Source organism: Salmo salar, chromosome 13, assembly GCF_965601325.2.
Source record: "Salmo salar chromosome 13, fSalSal1, whole genome shotgun sequence".
In the NCBI taxonomy this organism is placed as follows: domain Eukaryota; kingdom Metazoa; phylum Chordata; class Actinopteri; order Salmoniformes; family Salmonidae; genus Salmo; species Salmo salar.
The window spans coordinates 74,596,613-74,617,062 of record NC_138303.1 but is presented as its reverse complement, the minus strand read 5'-3'; the positions used below and the strand labels follow the sequence as shown (position 1 = coordinate 74,617,062).

General features: G+C 43.7%; 2 protein-coding genes and 1 long non-coding RNA gene across 3 annotated transcripts; 2 read left to right on the top strand and 1 right to left on the bottom strand.

Annotated features, from left to right (window-relative positions):
- Nucleotides 1-240: 240 nt before the first annotated feature.
- Nucleotides 241-1,582, bottom strand: LOC145860060 (uncharacterized). Its single transcript, XR_014380148.1, has 2 exons — nt 1,188-1,582; nt 241-949 (listed from the first exon to the last, which is right to left on the bottom strand). It is a non-coding gene; the product is annotated as an uncharacterized LOC145860060 (long non-coding RNA).
- A 37-nt stretch (nt 1,583-1,619) lies between these two features.
- On the top strand, nt 1,620-5,838 carry LOC106567701 (uncharacterized). Its single transcript, XM_014137298.3, has 10 exons — nt 1,620-2,147; nt 2,315-2,376; nt 2,454-2,528; nt 2,661-2,699; nt 2,811-2,885; nt 3,194-3,295; nt 3,386-3,520; nt 3,715-4,002; nt 4,159-4,301; nt 5,017-5,838. Exons 2-10 carry the CDS (start codon nt 2,323-2,325, stop codon nt 5,060-5,062), a joined length of 957 nt encoding a protein of 318 aa, XP_013992773.3. The 5' UTR covers nt 1,620-2,147; nt 2,315-2,322; the 3' UTR covers nt 5,063-5,838.
- Nucleotides 5,839-5,968: 130 nt separating this feature from the next.
- mks1 (MKS transition zone complex subunit 1) lies at nt 5,969-15,974 on the top strand. Its single transcript, XM_014137324.3, has 18 exons — nt 5,969-6,271; nt 6,482-6,603; nt 6,737-6,792; nt 6,909-7,064; nt 7,236-7,333; nt 7,496-7,624; nt 9,427-9,531; nt 9,661-9,769; nt 11,634-11,690; nt 11,887-11,929; nt 12,036-12,098; nt 12,281-12,351; nt 12,442-12,511; nt 14,102-14,209; nt 14,316-14,449; nt 14,549-14,631; nt 14,854-14,951; nt 15,084-15,974. The coding sequence occupies exons 4-18, from the start codon at nt 6,981-6,983 to the stop codon at nt 15,185-15,187; spliced, it is 1,356 nt and encodes a 451-aa protein (XP_013992799.2). The 5' UTR covers nt 5,969-6,271; nt 6,482-6,603; nt 6,737-6,792; nt 6,909-6,980; the 3' UTR covers nt 15,188-15,974.
- The last annotated feature ends 4,476 nt before the right edge of the window (nt 15,975-20,450 follow it).

The following is a 20,450-nucleotide window of genomic DNA, read 5'->3' as shown; positions in this document are numbered from 1 at the left end:
GGAGTATTTGTCCAACGGGATGAAAAAAGAAAAACACTTCTAAAACCAAAGTTGTCCCTCAGCAGCCTGAAAGGCATCTTCTTGTCCAGCACTGATGCCCTAGCATCAGACATGTCTAGAAGTGGGTGCCAGCCCTTTCCATGTTTCCCCAGAGCAAGATAAGGAGAATGTGTGACACAGTGATGGTACATTTTCCTAACCAAACATCCCATTATGTACAGCATGATGACTCAACACAAATTTCAAGTGTATCATTTATTTTTATTGAACCTTTAACTAAGCAAGTCAGTTAAGAACAAATTCTTATTTACAATGACGGCCTACCCTGGCCAAACCCGGACAGCGCTGGGCCGATTGTGCACCGTCCTATGGGATTCCCAATGACGTCCGGAAGTGATACATGCCTGGATTCGAACCGGGGACTGTAGACAAAGATGCAGTGCCTTAGACCACAGCGCCGCACATAAACATATTACAACTTAACTACACTACTAAGCACACTTAAAGCTGTGCCATACTGCAGTGTATCATGGTTATTTTCAACCACAATAAGGTTGGAGTAAGGATAGAGATCCCCCCTGCGATGATGGGGATGCAGAGGAAGACAGTGTGTGTGGGACCAAAAGTGTTGCGATGACCAGAAACAGCCAGGGCTAACATGGGTACACTGACCCCAAAAAGAAAGCCCTCAACCATAACCACTGTAGCCATACCCATAAGGGAGAGAGATACAGGAACTAACCCCTCCACTTGATTCTGGGCAGATGCACCAAACAGTACCAGCCCCAGGAGGGTGTACAACACCCCTGTGCTGATAGAGAGCAGCTGAAACATGAGGAGGAACCAAACAGTGCCCACAATCTTCTCAGTCCCACCAGAGGAGCATCAGAACCCCAATGCTGAAGAGTAGCTGGGTCACTGTCTTGTGGTGGAAGGAGTATGTGATGAGCTTGTGTACCGTAAAGGAAGAGGAGAGGATTAAAATTAACGGGTTGACAGACATCAGCGGCATTGATGTGTTGTGCTCTAGTTTGCTGCTGTAGCCTACTGGCACCATATGTTACGTCATTAACGTTAGCTACAAGTTGTAGCAAGCTAGATAACGTTACAACATTCCCATACAAAGTAGCTAGCTAGCTACCGAGCATATGATTCTTAAATCACCCAGTCCCTCCTTGCTAACGTACCATGCCCATTGGCAAAAACTGTAGTTCCAAGACTTTAGACATCCTCTGATGAACCGGAATATGCAGTGACAGTAAACAAAACAAATGATACTATAATGACAGCAACAATGCCACTTTTTAGCCTGAACTCAGTAGTAAAACTCTTGAACCTCTGAACCACATCTTTCAAAACTATTCGGGTGATCATGTTGATGCTCAGTGCATACTTGTCAAACTACTAGAGGATATTCAAGCACAATACAACATGTCAGTTACGACACTTTTCCTCCAATATTGCACAACACTTTAGCCAAGACTTGAGTAGCTAGCTTGCTAAACCAAAACAAATGTACTGGACTTCCGCATTTGGATTAATCACATTCACAACCACAAAGTTACTGTTGCGGAGATCATGAAGTGCGCTAAGGCAGTGCTGCATTTAAAGACACTTCCACCTGCTGGCTTGTGCCTGAAATGTGATGACCAAAGAGTCCTCAACAGCTCATTTGAGTTAGATAGAAAGCTAGATAGATATATTTGATTTGACAGTTTAATAAAATAAAACCGTTTAATTAAATAAAACGTGTCAGGCCAGGGACAACACAATAAAGTAAACGGCTTCCATTGTGTTCCCTTAATGTTACTCAAAGTAAAACAATAATAAAAAAATATTTGGCAAGGAATGGTTTTTTCCTATTGATATCATGTTGGCCTATCTATGTAAAACGTCCAACCAACCATCGATACAACCATTACTCAGTCAGTAGGATATAATAAGCACATCACGTTCGTTATTGAGCTACAACCAGTGAGAAGATGCGACCACCAGTCCGGCTCCAAACAAGCCTTTTTCTTGTGACGTATTATGCGCGGTCATAAAGCTGTGATATAAAATGACGTAGCCATGCATTAATTCACTACATAAACTGTGTTCAGATTTGATTTAATCTACAATCGTTTTCTTCACTCAGGTTGTTGCAGGTATTCTTTGACCTTTTGGGGCACCTCCTTCCCAACATATATATATATATATATATATATATATAGGGAATAGGGTGCCATTTGGAATGCCATCTTTGTGCGTGTGTGTCTGTGTATGAGTCAGGATGTGTTTTGTGTCAATCAATTGATGGAAATGTTTCCCTCAGAAAGAAAGATGGACCGTAATGATGAGAGAATCAAAAGAGCTTTAAGACGCCGCCCTTATGTGGTAAATATCAAATATTTGTTTGTTTTGTCCTGTTTTTGTTATATTATCACATTCTAAATTGAGTGTTGTGTTGACAGTTGAAACCAGTGAGGGTGAACACCCCTGATTCCGTGTTGTGGCCAACCGGCAAGGTGCACAGAAGGCCAAAGCCTGTAAGTCATATCCGACCTGAAACAATAACACATACACATTAGTTATGCATTCTGCATGTACAAACTGCAGTTATCAGAATGAAAGCAAATGCAGAAATCCCTATCTAACCACATTGAATGCTGTCTTCACAGTCTACTTCAGTGCAGACCCCTCAGATCCACAAAAGGCCTGTAAGTCACATTCAAATTCAACCACATAACAGTACTTATATTATTTATTGATACACAATTCAAGGCCAAAATGAGCAAAGCAGTGTTGAATTCATTCTTTACTGTTAACAGCCAATCATTGTGAGCTATGGGCAGGACCAAACATCTGGGGATGGATGGAGCATCAATCCAGAGCCTCTCAGCCAGGTCATCTCTGCTGTTCCCATAGAGACATAACAGATAGATCAATCTGTTGATTCATATGGCCATTTTGGGTGGCTTGGTTGAATTGACAATCATCCATTCGAGATGCTAAAGAATCCTATACTATGGAAGGTCTTTAGACCCACCCCTAATGTTATGGGAGTTGCATTTATTGCATTTTCAGTTACCCATGTATTACTCACTACTTGTACAACCATGTTGGATTGTCTACATATTCTACATTTCCTTGAGGGTCAATGCCAGTGTATTCTATGGCTGCCATGAGTACATGTCTTTCTCTGTCTCCTCAGTCTGGAAGGGTGACTCGGCTGATGGAGAGAAAATATGATGTGACCTCATCTTCCAGTTCTGATGACTTTTCCATCTACTCCTTCACTGACTGTGAATCGGAGGTAAAAGAGTTGTACCCTACCGTCCATGTCTTTGTTGAGTGACATCACTGTGAGGAGGATGGTCTCTGACTAGTTGACTCTGATACACAGTGTGATGATGAGGATCATGAAAGGAGGACACCACCGCTGAAAGTTGAGGATGGAAAAGTGACCAAGCTTGACGTGAGGGTTATGGACGAGGATGATGATCTGTCTCTCCACTCCTTCGATGAGTCAGACTTCCTGGTAAGTTCTGCATATTAAAAAAAATTATATATATATATATATACATACATGGGGGATTGGAAATGATGCAGACAATTACTTATTGCGTGTAGTCATGTATCTGCAATATGTATAGAGTAGTTATAAAGTATTTCTACAGATTGTGTTGAACATAGCACTTTCCTGATATGTTACTTTACTTTCTGGTCCTACAGAGCCCAGGGAAGGACTCAAGTCCTGTATCTGTCAAGAATGGTCTCTCTCCTCTTGTGACCTCAGCACACCGGACCCTGGCTGAAGCCCTACGGGCCCTGCCCTCTGCTGTAGGCTCTCCCTACCCAGTAAATGTCCCAAGGCCTCTGACTCCTCTCAGCCCTGTCATTATCGCTCCGCCCCGAACAGAGAACTTCCCATACCGCCACAGCCCTCGCCTGGCTCCCATCACCAACCTGAGCGAGTCCGGCAGGAAGCTGCTCCAGGAAATGGCTGGAGTGGCCCCACAGGTGAGAGGAAATACAAGAAGGGAATATTGTCCGTAAGTCCTTCTATAGTATAGCATAAGTCCTTCTATAGTATAGCATAGCTCTAGGTATCGTAGCTCAAGAGAAGAGAAAACCTATAAGCTTACATTACTTTATCTCCTTGTCCAAAATATTCAGGAAGGGAAGGTCAATAAGAAAAACAAGGGCAAGGCCAAAAAAGTAGTGAAGCAAGAGAAGGCCAGTAAGATGCAACAGATGGGAAATGTTGGAGAAAGTAAGGAGGAGGACAAGAAAGAGGAAAAGAAGAGTCTGTGGAAGAGGTGAGGAAATAGAGGAGGGAGAAGTGGAACATAACCAAGGAATACTAGACTAGAGAATTAGAGAAATAGAATGAGGTAGCAGAGAAAGAGCAGCTATCTGATGTGTAAGTGCAAACTTACGCAATAAGGCACGAGGAGGTGTGGTATATGGCCAATATATCATGGCTAAGGGCTGTTCTTATGCACAACGCAACACGGAGTACCTGGATACAGCCCTTAGCCGTGGTATATTGGCCATATACCACAAACCCCCGAGGTGCCTTATTGCTATTATTAGCTGGTTACCAACGTAATTAGAGCAGTAAAAATAAATGTTTTTGTCACACCCGTGGTATATGGTCTGTTATAAACTGGGTGGTTCGAGCCCTGAATGCTGATTGGCTGACAGCCGTGGTGTATCAGACCGTATACCACAGGTATGACAAAGCATTTATTTTTACTGCTCTAATTACGTTGGTAACCAGTTCATAATAGCAAAAAGAAACCTTGGGGGTTTGTGGTATATGGCCATTATACCACGGCTAAGGGCTGTATCCAGGCACTCCGTGTCGTGTTGTGCCTAAGAACAGCCCTTAGGTGTGGTATATTGACCATATACCACACCCCCTCGTGCCTTATTGCTTAAATATACCACGGCTGTCAGCCAATCAGCATTCAGGGATCGAACCACCCAGTTTATAATACTATTTATTCTCCTGTGGTTTTTGATTGACAGGTTTCTTCAGTGGCTGCTGCCCAAACTGAGATGTTCAAAGAAATAATGGCCAACTATTACTTCTACCACACACACACACACACACACACACACACACACACACACACACACACACACACACACAGATTTTGAGTATTGGTTATTATTACAACACACACAAACGTAATTTCAGAGACAGGAACTATGATTAGCAAAATACATATATTGGTCTCATTCTTATATTTTGAGACATGCAGCATTATAAAAAAAAAAAAACGATATTGGTCTCCATCCAGCCTATGATAATGATTTGGATTTTCATGCTTAGGCTTGGAAATATATCCAGGAGAAGCAGGGTCAACACCTCTACTCATGTCATAAGTGCCATGACATCTTTAGTAACCACAGAGAGATAAGACCTCTGTCTCCACAGTCTCATCCAAAGGACAGCACCAACCTTAGGGCAGTGTCACTGGTATCCTTGGGCCAAAGTGAAGAGGTGAGGGCCCCTTACTGGTCTCCTTGCAATATCTGGTCTCCCACACAGAGATGGAAATCTACACCTGTTTAGACCCTGGAGGATATGGCTTCAGATGAAAGACAGCAGAGAGATGCAGAACGTAAAAGCTTCAAACACTGTGATATGTAAGTTCAGGACCATTGTACACTGAAGTGGAGCATGCATCTGGTCTGAAGCATGTCAAAAGAGTGCAAATGAACTGGGACTGGAGGACTACATCACATTTAAACTAAATTAGCATGTATCTGATTTAGCTACACTCATCTGTACTTGAATTGTGCTGTTTGAAACGTGTATTTCCAATAAAGCTTTTTAAATTGCAATTATTTGTGTCAGACAGATTTTTGTCTTAATTAATTACATCGGGGGTTCTTAAACATTTTACATCAAGGGAATATTATTGTACTGATATTACCTTACCTGTTATCAGTGGGGGGGTTTATTCTGCTGCTCTGGACTGGATCCCACGGTAGGTGGCGGTAGTGAACCAATAAATAGTTGGATTGCTCGCCAGAAACCCAACCAGGCAGGCAGACTGTTGTTACCATGCAACGAGCAGACGCTTGTGAAAAGTACTAGCTACAAAATTGTCTCAATTGCTTGCTGCGCGTGTGTGTGTGTGTATGTTGCTAATCTAGCTAGTTAGCAAGCCATCAATAAAGTTCCTAACGTTACAACTTGGTAGACGGCTGGAGCACCGACACCGGAGAAGTCTGCCTATCGTTCCCGAGATGCTGTCAAAAACCTTACAATTAAGTAAGTTGCAGTTGGCCTTTGTGTGGCTTTTATTCCTTGCATTGCCATAAAAGCAAGACACTGTCTTTAGCTAAGCGTTAGCTCTCAAAGCAGATGATGATAAACACCCAGTATATTGCTTGACCTGATCCCTGAGTTTGCCATGAAAACATGGCATTTAGCTAGCTAGAATCCTGTTTACCTTGTTTATATTTACAATGGTGTTTACAGGATCCATATTCAGAGATTCACCTCCACAGCAGCCCTCTCCCAACACCTTCAGCAGCAGGTTTTGACTCAACAGGAGAGGAGAGGCATTGAGCTGGACACCCTCAACTCACCGGCTCAATCAGGTATTAACACTGTTTTGAAACAGAAAGATGTTAGATGTTTTGAAACAGAAAGATGTTAGATGCTTCTTAGTTGAGTAGATGTTATTTTCGTGGTGGCTAGATATGGACCAGAACATCTTGGTTTTGTTTTCAGCCGGAGATGATGAGGAGGAGTTGGTGGTAGGCTGGCAGGAGAAGCTGTTCAGTCAGGTAGGTCCTCTACCAGTGTCCTTATAACAAATAAGACTTTACTGTTTAGGATAGTTTGATGTTGCATAGTAAGTTGTGTGTGTGTGTGTGTGTGTGTGTGTGTGTGCGTGCGGCAGTATGAAGTGGATTTGTTCCAGAGTGAGTCAGTATGCCAGACTCCACTGGAGAGACAATACCACACAGAGATCATGGCTCTGGAGCGGACCAGGGGCAGACGGAACCGCAGGATTTTCACCTACACCGATTTTGACCGTTTCACCAATTGGGAAGGGGTGGGTTTCTACAGAATCTCCATATCATTGATGTTTTTCAAAATAATCCATCCTGGACAGATGTAATTCCTCGAGAGAAGTGGGTTGTCCAGTATTGTAGTACCATTTACCTCGTTTCTGTCCCAAAGAAACATTAGTGTTTTAAAGCTGTTTTTGATATACTCATTACAGGATTCCCAGAGTATGGTGACGCAGGTCAAGTCCAACCCTACCTTCCTGGCACATAGGATGGCCAATGTCAGACACAGACGCCAGGACAGACGCCCAGTGTAGGTCCCTGTTACTCACCAAAGTTAATTATTATTAAAGTGAATGAAATTGAACCAACTTTGAAGCATGATGTGCTGCTTTGAAGACGGTGTACCGGTATGTTCACATTACACCATACCCTTGTTTGCAAAATGTGTTTGTGGTATTCTGTTGGTCTGCAGTGACAGCACAATCCCCAAGTCCAGGCTGATTACCTGGGAGCCCTCGGAGGACTTTGTGAAGACCAGCCACGTGGTCAACACACCTGTTCAGACCATGCACATCATGGGGGACATGGGACCACTGGGCAAGTGAGTAGCACAAGGGGAAAAACATTTACATTTACATTTAAGTCATTTAGCAGACGCTCTTATCCAGAGCGACTTACAAATTGGTGCATTCACCTTATAATATCCAGTGGAACAACCACTTTACAATAGTGCATCTAAATCTTTTAAGGGGGGGGGTTAGAAGGATTACTTTATCCTATCCCAGGTATTCCTTGAAGAGGTGGGGTTTCAGGTGTCTCCGGAAGGTGGTGATTGACTCCGCTGTCCTGGCGTCGTGAGGGAGCTTGTTCCACCATTGGGGTGCCAGAGCAGCGAACAGTTTTGACTGGGCTGAGCGGGAACTGTGCTTCCTCAGAGGTAGGGAGGCGAGCAGGCCAGAGGTGGATGAACGGAGTGCCCTTGTTTGGGTGTAGGGCCTGATCAGAGCCTGAAGGTACGGAGGTGCCGTTCCCCTCACAGCTCCGTAGGCAAGCACCATGGTCTCGTAGCGGATGCGAGCTTCGACTGGAAGCCAGTGGAGAGAGCGGAGGAGCGGGGTGACGTGAGAGAACTTGGGAAGGTTGAACACCAGACGGGCTGCGGCGTTCTGGATGAGTTGTAGGGGTTTAATGGCACAGGCAGGGAGCCCAGCCAACAGCGAGTTGCAATAATCCAGACGGGAGATGACAAGTGCCTGGATTAGGACCTGCGCCGCTTCCTGTGTGAGGCAGGGTCGTACTCTGCGAATGTTGTAGAGCATGAACCTACAGGATCGGGTCACCGCCTTGATGTTGGTGGAGAACGACAGGGTGTTGTCCAGGGTCACGCCAAGGCTCTTAGCACTCTGGGAGGAGGACACAAGGGAGTTGTCAACCGTGATGGCGAGATCATGGAACGGGCAGTCCTTCCCCGGGAGGAAGAGCAGCTCCGTCTTGCCGAGGTTCAGCTTGAGGTGGTGATCCGTCATCCACACTGATATGTCTGCCAGACATGCAGAGATGCGATTCGCCACCTGGTTGTCAGAAGGGGGAAAGGAGAAGATTAATTGTGTGTCATCTGCATAGCAATGATATGAGAGACCATGTGAGGATATGACAGAGCCAAGTGACTTGGTGTATAGCGAGAATAGGAGTGGGCCAAGAACAGAGCCCTGGGGGACACCAGTGGTGAGAGCACGTGGTGCGGAGACAGATTCTCGCCACGCCACCTGGTAGGAGCGACCTGTCAGGTAGGACGCAATCCAAGCGTGGGCGGCGCCGGAGATGCCCAGCTCGGAGAGGGTGGAGAGGAGGATCTGATGGTTCACGGTATCAAAGGCAGCAGATAGATCTAGAAGGATGAGAGCAGAGGAGAGAGGTCCTAATCCAGGCACTTTAGCAGTGCGGAGAGCCTCCGTGACACAGAGAAGAGCAGTCTCAGTTGAATGCCCAGTCTTGAAACCTGACTGATTAGGATCAAGAAGGTCATTCTGAGAGAGATAGCAAGAGAGCTGGCCAAGGACGGCACGCTCAAGAGTTTTGGAGAGAAAGGAAAGAAGGGATACTGGTCTGTAGTTGCTGACATCGGAGGGATCGAGTGTAGGTTTTTTCAGAAGGGGTGCAACTCTCGCTCTCTTGAAGACGGAAGGGACGTAGCCAGCGGTCAAGGATGAGTTGATGAGCGGGGTGAGGTAGGGGAGAAGGTCTCCGGAAATGGTCTGGAGAAGAGAGGAGGGGATAGGGTCAAGTGGGCAGGTTGTTGCCTATGTAGCCTATGCACTTATTACACTGCTTTGTATTTAATAACTTTGAAGTAGATTCCAATTCAGGAATTGAAAAGTGGCATTGTATTCTTGTATTCCTCAGACTTGGCCAAAAGGAGAAGGAATGCTTGTTGTGCACGATAAGAGCAGATGGAAATGGAGTGATTACCATCAAACCAGACTTCAACAAAGGCAAGGAGCCCTACAGGCAAGTGACCCGCACCCGCTGATGTCAAAATATTTTACCCCTAGCTCAAATAAGGGTCACTTACTTGGTAGCAGAATTCATACAGTACAAGCCATTTACTGTGTTATGATGCTGTGTGTTTGTGCCCAGAGTTGAGACGGAGGGGGAGAAGAGGGAGGTGTGGCGTTTAACCCTGGAGAACGTGTCAGAAGGCATAAGACCAGAGGAGAAGGAACGGGAACAGCGCATGTATAAAGACGTGAGTGACTGAGTGTGTAGTGTTATTCACTGTTGGTGCACTGTAATAATACTTTTATTGTAGTTCACCCCAAAATCCAAACTTGGCAGATGTTTTTGTAACCCAAAGTGGCCTAATGTCAGATTTGTCCTTATGCATGTACATAAAGTGAGGGAAAAAAGTATTTGATCCTCTGCTGATTTTGTACATTTGCCCACTGACAAAGAAATGATCAGTCTATAATTTTAATGGTAGGTTTATTTGAAAAGTGAGAGACAGAATAACAACAGAAAAATCCAGAAAAACGCATGTCAAAAATGTTTTAAATTGATTTGCATTTTAATGAGGGAAATAAGTATTTGACCCCTCTGCAAAACATGACTTCGTACTTGGTGGCAAAACCCTTGTTGGCAATCAGAGGTCAGACGTTTCTTGTAGTTGGCCACCAGGTTTGCACACATCTCAGGAGGGATTTTGTCCCACTCCTCTTTGCAGCTCTTCTCCAAGTCACTAAGGTTTCGAGGCTGACGTTTGGCAACTCGGACCTTCAGCTCCCTCCACAGATTTTCTATGGGATTAAGGTCTGGAGACTGGCTAGGCCACTCCAGGACCTTAATGTGCTTCTTCTTGAGCCACTCCTTTGTTGCCTTGGCTGTGTGTTTTGGGTCATTGTCATGCTGGAATACCCATCCATGACCCATTTTCAATGTCCTGGCTGAGGGAAGGAAGTTATCACCCAAGATTTGATGGTACATGGCCCCGTCCATCGTCCCTTTGATGCGGAGAAGTTGTCCCGCCCCTTAGCAGAAACCCCCCCCCCAAAAAAATGTATGAAATGTATGCATTCACTACTGTAAGTCGCTCTGGATAAGAGCGTCTGCTAAATTACTAAAATGTATAATGTTTCCACCTCCATGTTTGACGGTGGGGATGGTGTTCTTGGGGTCATAGGCAGCATTTTGGTCTCATCTGACCACAACACTTTCACCCAGTTGTCCTCTGAATCATTCAGATGTTCATTGGCAAACTTCAGATGGGCATGTATATGTGCTTTCTTGAGCAGGGGGACCTTGCGGGCGCTGCAGGATTTCAGTCCCTCACGGCGTAGTGTGTTACCAATTGTTTTCTTGGTGACTATGGTCCCAGCTGCCTTGTGATCATTGACAAGATCCTCCCGTGTAGTTCTGGGCTGAATGCTCACCGTTCTCATGATCATTGCAACTCCACGAGGTGAGATCTTGCATGGGGCCCCAGGCCGAGGGAGATTGACAGTTCTTTTGTGTTTCTTCCATTTGAGAATAATCGCACCAACTGTTGTCACCTTCTCACCAAGCTGCTTGGCGATGGTCTTGTAGCCCATTCCAGCCTTGTGTAGGTCTACAATCTTGTCCCTGACTTCCTTGGAGAGCTCTTTGGTCTTGGCCATGGTGGAGAGTTTGGAATCTGATTGATTGATTGCTTCTGTGGACTGGTGTCTTTTTATACAGGTAACAAGCTGAGATTAGGAGCACTCCCTTTAAGAGTGTGCTCCGAATCTCAGCTCGTTACCTGTATAAAAGTCACCTGGGAGCCAGAAATCTTTCTGATTGAGAGGGTGTCAAATACTTATTTCCCTCATTAAAATGCAAATCAATTTATAACATTTTTGACATGCGTTTTTCGTTTTTTGTTGTTGTTATTCTGTCTCTCACTGTTCAAATAAACCTACCATTAAAATTATAGACTGATAATTTCTTTGTCAGTGGGCAAACATACAAAATCAGCAGGGGATCAAATACTTTTTTCCCTCACTGTACAGTACACTGATGAAATATTATTATAGCCTTTCAGGCAGGTTAGAGTCTTTTCTATGATGATGACCTCTCCTCTCTTTTTCTCCTTTCAGCTTTATGTACGTCATAAAGACTACCTCAACAGCTTGGTTGGCCAGGACTTTGAAATGGTATGTATGTAGTTTGTGACAGATCCTTAACACAAGTTGTTTAATCAGCAAAGGTAATCTGCAGTATTAGCTCAGTATTTGGTCATTCAATTAACCACTAATGCTCAGAAACCCATACATTTCAGGGTTTTGGTGAAACGCCAGTCAATGTATGAAATGATGGGATGGATTAAATCTATGTGTTTGTGTCCTTCAGCCACCCCCTGGAATTCTGCGTCTGTTGGTGAATGGAGAAATAGGTAAGTCATGGGAGAGACAGTTATAATATGACTTTTCAATATACTGTATTTTAAAATAGTCACTTCCTTAGGTCTCCTGTAGTGACCATTTCTCTGCTCTCTCCAGACTCAGCCAAAGGCTTTGAATATGACAACTTATACGTCCACTTTTTCCTGGAGCTGCCCCACAGTGAGTCAAAATAAACTATCACCTTTATAGAGAAAAATATCCCACTTCTTACACATATTGTCAATATACTGTATGTCTTTTACATCTTTAACTTTAACTAAATTCCTGTCTCTTTAGAGAATATAGCTGGATGTTTTTAACAAGTTGTTTTCAGCTAACCCTACCTTCCCTGTTCTGCCTAGATTGGTCCACTCTGCCATTCCACTCTCTCTCTGGAGTGACTCAGACATGTCGCACAAAGACCATAGGAAAGGTGGGGACATACTTCCGGTCTTCACATTAATCTCTGTTCTTATTAGAGACATAGGCAAACATCCTGAACATGCTTTTATTGTGCTTGCAGGACGACGTGGCTTTCTTCAGCTACCCTTTCAGCTTTGAGGCATTCTTCAGGAGAGAGGATGAGACAGAGGGTGAATTTGCATTGTATTCCCTCTTTCCATATTTTGTTACATTACAGCCTTAATCTAAAATGGGTTAAATATTTTTTCCCCTAATCGATCTACACACAATTACCCCATAATGACAAAGTGAAAACCAATCCTATTCATATCATTTGCTATGAGACTCGTAATTGTGTTCAGGTGCATCTTGTTTCCATTGATCGTCCTTGAGCTGTTTCTACAACTTGATTGGAGTCCACCTGTGGTAAATTCAATTTATTGGACATGATTTGGAAAGGCACACATCTGTCTATATATGGTCCCACAGTTGACAGTGCATGTCAGAGCAAAAACCAAGCCATAAGGTCGACGGAATTGTCCGTAGAGCTCAGACACAGGATTGTGTCGAGGCACAGATCTGGGGAAGGGTACCAAAACATTTCTGCAGCATTTAAGGTCCCCAAAAACACAGTGGCATCCATCATTGTTAAATGGAAGAAGTTTGGAACCCCCAAACTCTTCCTAGAGCTGGCCGCCCGGCCAAACTGAGCAATCAGGGACGAAGAGCCTTGGTCAGGGAGGTGACCAAGAACCCTATGGTCACTGACAGAGCTCCAGAGTTCCTCTGTGGAGATGGGAGAAACTTCCAGAAAGACAACCATCTCTGCAGCACTCCCCCTATCGGACCTTTATGGTAGAGAGGCCAGACGGAAGCCACTCCTCAGTAAAAGGCACATGACAGCCCACTTAGAGTTTGCACCTAAAAGACTCTAAGAGCATGAGAAACAAGATCCTCTGGTCTGATGAGACCAAGATTCAACTCTTTGGCCTGAATGCCAAGCGTCACGCCTGGAGGAAACCAGGCACCGCTCATCACCTGGCCAAGCGTGGTGGTGGCAGCATCATGCTGTGGGGCTGTTTTTCAGCGTCAGGGACTGGGAGACTAATCAGGCTTGAGGGAAAGATGAACGGAGCAAAGTACAGAGATCCTTGATGCAAACCTGCTCCAGAGCACTCAGGACCTCAGACTGGGCAAAGGTTCACCTTCCAACAGGACAACGACCCTGAGCACACAGCCAAGACAACGCAGGAGTGGCTTTGGGACAAGTCTCTGAATGTCCTTGAGTGGCCCAGCCAGAGCCCGGACTTGAACCCAATCGAACATCTTTGGAGAGACCAGAAAATAGCTGTGCAGCAACGCTCCCCATCCAACCTGACAGAGCTTGAGAGGATCTGCAGAGAAGAATGGGAGAAACTCCCCAAATACAGGTGTGCCAAGCTTGTAGCATCATACCCAAAAAGACTCGGCTGTAATTGCTGCCAAAGGTGTTTAAACAAACTACTGAGTAAAGGGTCTGAATACTTATGTAAATGTGATATTTTTTATTTTATTTATTTAGAAACATTTCTAAAGCCCTGTTTTTACTTTGTAATTATGGGGTATCGTGTATAGATTGATGAGGGGAGAAACAAAATAAATATTTAGTTTATATTGTATTCCTAAACATAATTATCATAAAATTGTATTTGTACCATGCATTTTCAGGGCTCCATGCATTTTATCATAGCATAACTTCATATGGCATTTCTTTCATTTCCCTGCAAATTATTTTGTCATAGAATCCCTCCCCCAATGGCCAGTTCTATACTTCAAAGTCCTCTCCCTGGACTTCTGGCAGCGCTACAGAAATGAAGGCTATGGCTACCTGGTCATTCCTTCCACCCCTGGTAAGATGTGTATAGAGCATGGTGCTGTTCAATGACAGTCAGAATTGTTTTCTGAAAGTAGCGTAAATGATGATCTACTCTGGCTGTGTGTGTCTGTATCCCATAGGGAAGCATACAATAACATGTCATACTTGGAGACCGCTCCAGACGGGAACAGTGTCAGAACTGAGACGCTTCTTCATTGGTGGATCCCCTGAGCTGGAGGACTACAGTTACGTCAGAGTCCCAGGAACCTTCAAGGTACAAAGAACATACTGCAATTCTCTGAATAAAGTCCTCAAAACACTGACTTCGAAGAGAAGTATTTAAATACAAGTCTAGCTAACGCTATCTGTGTAGGGAGAGAGGCTGAGTCGCTTTGGCTTCCGCACTCAGACCACAGGCAGCGTCACCTTCAACCTCCATTGTATCCAGCACGCCAGGTGAGTCTGGTTCAAGTCAAGACTTTCTGTTGGTTGCACGGATGAAAATACCACAGTGAATATTTACAGATTATTTATGAGGGGTCCTCAGTATTATGTTCTTTTAGTATGGGGTAAAGCAGCAGAATGAAAAAGGTTCAGACTTTTAGAGATCTGGATTCTTTCCATTTGGGGCATATTTTCTCTGTTTGTTTGACATCCCTCTGCTTGTCTTTTGTGAAGGGCATTTGTTGATGCCAGCACCCTGAAGAAGAGGAGGCAGAGTGTTCTGGACCAGCTGGGAGGCTTCAGTCAGCAAGGTTCTGTCTACAATGTCCTGGGTAAGGAATGTAATGTCCAAATACAAATCATTGAGAAAGAATAACAAAATGTCAAGATGCTGGTACACAATATGCTGAGTGAAAGAAAGTACAGTAGTCTGGTAAACAATGGATTTGTGCTCTAATTGGCAGAGGCATTCCAGAGGGCCAGGAGACGGATGCAGGAGGCCAGAGAGAGTCTTCCCAGAGACCTCATAAACACTACAGCCCAACAAAACTCTGAGTCCATTGCATAGACACGTACATGGTTTACATACAGTAGGCAACACAGCGTTCACCTGTAAGAAAATGCTGAGGAAATTCCATCTCCCTGTTCAACAGTTCAATGTTTATGTTCTTTAATTTTGTAATTATTACTATGCATGTACACCTGTATACACTGAGTATATCAAACATTAGGAACACCTTCCTAATATTGAGTTGGACCACTCTCCCCCTTTTACTGAGAACAGCCTCAATTCGTCGAGGCATGGACTCTACAAGGTGTTGAAAGCGTTTCACAGAGATGCTGGCCCATGTTGACTCCAATGCTTCCCACAGTTGTGTCAAGATGGCTGGATGTCCTTTGGGTGGTGGACCATTCTTGATACACACGGGAAACTGTTGAGCGTGGAAAACCCAGCAGCGTTGCAGTTCTTGACACAAACCAGTGCGCCTGACACCATTCCCTGTTCAAAGGCACTTACATTTGTTTGTCTTGCCCGTTCACAATCTGAACGGCACACACATACAATCCATGGCTCAATTGTCTCCATGCTTAACTTCTTCTTTAACCTGTCTCCTCCCCTTCATCTACACTGATTTGAAGTGGATTTAAAAGTAACATCAATAAGGGATCATAGCATTCACCTGGTCAGTCTGTGTCATGGAAAGAGTAGGTGTTCTTAATGTTTTGTATACTAATTGTATATGTGCTTCTGATACAGTATTTTAAGAGTGACTTTATAGCACGGTGTCAGTCTTTTTCATGTTTTGTTGTCATAGTTTGTCAATTGATTTTATAATAAAACTAAGATATACCTATTTTAGATTCACATCTTCAAAAAGTAAAATGTCTTTGAGGCTTTCTATACCTTCTTTTCCCATGATTTGTATGAAACATTACTCTGCTATCATTTGGTCAATTACATGTTTACCTTTGGGAGAAATGAGATGAGCACAGGTCTACCTAGTAAAGTCCAGGTTGTATCAAGCCTGTACTGGCATAAGATGAGACTCGTCACTCTTCTCCTCTCATCTCCTCTTTTCCCCCTACGGTGTGTGCAGCTCACTGCTGAGCGTGTCTCAATCCCATGTGTAGCAAAGTGTCCGAGAGGAGTGAGGGTGCCAGGAAACTGTCAGTGCTGGCGCTCCCCTCTGCCCGTCTGGACGCCTGCTGCACCTGTCTCAGTTACCAGCCCTGCTGGCACCGCCACAGAGTGGCCTGGCGCTGGCCATGGTGTGAACACGGTCTGTCTCCCTCTCCTAAGTAAACTTTATACATTACAAACATCTATAGTTGGTTGTCCTGATGCATACTTGCTAGCAATATAATGCAGGCAGTGACATGTGTATATATGTATACATTACCAGTCAAAAGTTTGGACACACCTACTTATTTAAGGGTTTTTATTTTTTACTATTTTCTACATTGTAGAATAGTGAAGATATCAAAACTATGAAACAACACATATGGAATCATGTAGTAACCAGAACAGTGTTAAACAAATCAAAATATATTTGAGATGTGAGATTCTTCAAAGTAGCCACCCTTTGCCTTGATGACAGCTTTGCACACTCTTGGCATTCTCTCAACCAGCTTCATGAGGTAGTCACCTGGAATGCATTTCAATTAACAGGTGTGCCTTTTTAAAAGTGAATTTGTGGAATTTCTTTCCTTAATGCGTTTAAGCCAATCAGTTGTTGTGACAAGGTAGGAGTGGTATACAGAAGATAGCCCTATTTGGTAAAAGACCAGGTCCATATTATGGCAAGAACAGCTCAAATCACCAAAGAAAAACGACAGACCATCATTACTTTAAGACATGGTCAGTCAATCCAGAAAATGTTAAGAACTTTTAAAGTTTCTTCAAGTGCAGTCGCAAAAACCATCAATCGCTGTGAGGAAACTGGCTTTCATGTGGACCGCCACTGGAAAGGAAGACCCAGAGTTACCTCTGCTGCAGAGGACAAGTTCATTAGAATTGCAGCCCAAATACATGCTTCACAGAGTTCAAGTAACAGACGTATCTCAACATCAACTGTTCAGAGGAGACTGCGTGATTCAAACCTTCATGGTTGAATTGCTACAAAGAAACCACTACTAAAGGACACCAATAAGAAGAAGAGACTTGCTTGGGCCAAGAAACACGAACAATGGACATTAGACTGGTAGAAATCCGTCCTTGTTCTGATGAGTCCAAATTTGAGATTTTTGGTTCCAACCGCTGTGTCGTTGTGAGACGCAGAGTAGGTGAACGCATGCTCTCCGCATGTGTAGTTCCCACCGTGAAGCATGGAGGAGGAGGTGTGATTGTGTGGGGGAGCTTTTTTTTTTTTTTTCTCATTCTGGTGTTTTTTATGCTCAGAATTTGCTTAACTGCATCAAAACCTCAGGAAAGGCGGCAGGGTATTCATGCATTTCTTTCCATCGACTCAAATCCATAAAAATGTTTTTTAACTCATTGACGCATGGCCTTTTCTGAATCCAGTCACTGTTAATGGACAGGGTCAGCATAGGTGTCGCTGCTTTGCCTAGCTTTTGATGCATTGAGCCGATTTTCATATTTTGCGTATTGCCTAAATGTGTGTATTGCCTGGACACATTTGGGCGAGTCTACATCATTTGGCACTTGCATCTCTTGAACCAAGCTAGCTAGTAAAAACAACCTGACAAATGGACACTACTATACTGCACCTCTAAAAAAAAAATCCAAGTTGGAATAATGAAACGGACGTGCCATTTGGAGGGTTCGAAAGAGTGGATCCTCAAAGGTTATTACATTTATGACGAGACTGAGGCAGCATACAAGACGTGACTTTATTCATGACAGGCAAGGCAAGCACCATCTCCCTCACTGCTAGCTGTAGGGCATGCGAACAGTGAGTACTGGACTGTCCACTTGTCTGAAACATCATTACCAATTAATACTTACCCTGACTTTTACACATCTTGGTCATTTACTTTTGCTTTGTGGCCATATTGAGAATGGAGCTTCTCCTGCCACTCAGTGCGGGCCCGAACCTTGGCTTCAATAAGATGGATGCAACTAACTACAGTACACTACAACCATTGTACAGTGCCTTGCGAAAGTATTCGGCCCCCTTGAACTTTTAGACCTTTTGCCACATTTCAGGCTTCAAATATAAAGATATAAAACTGTAATTTTTGTGAAGAATCAACAACAAGTGGGACACAATTATGAAGTGGAACGAAATTTATTGGATATTTCAAACTTTTTTTAACAAATAAAAAAACGGAAAAATTGGCCGTGCAAAATTATTCAGCCCCTTTACTTTCAGTGCAGCAAACTCTCTCCAGAAGTTCAGTGAGGATCTCTGAATGATCCAATGTTGACCTAAATGACTAATGATGATAAATAGAATCCACCTGTGTGTAATCAAATCTCCGTATAAATGCACCTGCTCTGTGATAGTCTCAGAGGTCCGTTTAAAGCGCAGAGAGCATCATGAAGAACAAGGAACACACCAGGCAGGTCCGAGATACTGTTGTGGAGAAGTTTAAAGCCGGATTTGGATACAAAAAGATTTCCCAAGCTTTAAACATCCCAAGGAGCACTGTGCATGCGATAATATTGAAATGGAAGGAGTATCAGACCACTGCAAATCTACGAAGACCTGGCCGTCCCTCTAAACTTTCAGCTCATACAAGGAGAAGACTGATCAGAGATGCAGCCAAGAGGCCCATGATCACTCTGGATGAACTGCAGAGATCTACAGCTGAGGTGGGAGACTCTGTCCATAGGACAACAATCAGTCGTATACTGCACAAATCTGGCCTTTATGGAAGAGTGGCAAGAAGAAAGCCATTTCTTAAAGATATCCATAAAAAGTGTCGTTTAAAGTTTGCCACTAGCCACCTGGGAGACACACCAAACATGTGGAAGAAGGTGCTCTGGTCAGATGAAACCAAAATCGAACTTTTTGGCAACAATGCAAAACGTTATGTTTGGCGTAAAAGCAACACAGCTCATCACCCTGAACACACCATCCCCACTGTCAAACATGGTGGTGGCAGCATCATGGTTTGGGCCTGCTTTTCTTCAGCAGGGGCAGGGAAGATGGTTAAAATTGATGGGAAGATGGATGGAGCCAAATACAGGACCATTCTGGAAGAAAACCTGATGGAGTCTGCAAAAGACCTGAGACTGGGACGGAGATTTGTCTTCCAACAAGACAATGATCCAAAACATAAAGCAAAATCTACAATGGAATGGTTCACAAATAAACATATCCAGGTGTTAGAATGGCCAAGTCAAAGTCCAGACCTGAATCCAATCGAGAATCTGTGGAAAGAACTGAAAACTGCTGTTCACAAACGCTCTCCATCCAAACCACACTGAGCTCGAGCTGTTTTGCAAGGAGGAATGGGCAAAAATTTCAGTCTCTCGATGTGCAAAACTGATAGAGACATACCCCAAGCGACTTACAGCTGTAATCGCAGCAAAAGGTGGCGCTACAAAGTATTAACTTAAGGGGGCTGAATAATTTTGCACGCCCAATTTTTCAGTTTTTTATTTGTTATAAAAGTTTGAAATATCCAATAAATTTCGTTCCACTTCATGATTGTGTCCCACTTGTTGATTCTTCACAAAAAAATACAGTTTTATATCTTTATGTTTGAAGCCTGAAATGTGGCAAAAGGTCAAAGTTCAAGGGGGCCGAATACTTTTGCAAGGCACTGTATGTGCGTGGCTGCCCTGCTGTGTGCATGCAGAATAAAAATAATGGACATGGGGTCCTGCCTTGTCTTCTCCAACACTGTCACACAGAGGTTCAGCAGATGAATAGACCATGAGAAGAATAGACAACATCCCTTTGAATGCATTTGATTTATCAAGCTAGAATATAGTTTTGATGAGCCACTTTTTTTACGTTTTGAACTGCATTTTCAGACAAATTTCGTAAGAACCTTATTTACTATGTGTGTAATAATATTTCACATAATAATGTGTGAGTGAGTAATCACCCCGGTAATGCCCTGGACACCTGCCCAGTGTTCAACGACCCAGAGGTCAAGGTCAGTGCCACCTATCAGTTGTAACTGGATGCTACATCGTTCTATGGCTGAGCTGAGCAGTGTGTCATTTTGGCGGATGATATGAAATATGCCGCCATCGGAGGCTATCGCATGTGTATCTTGGCTACATTGGTATTTACATTTGGTGAAAATTGTTTGTCAATTTCGGTTAATGGCCTATGTCACACTGGGTGTTCGATCTACTGTATCTGTTGTATGGTGAACTTGGGCTTCATCAAGGTTTATTTTGGAGTATATCT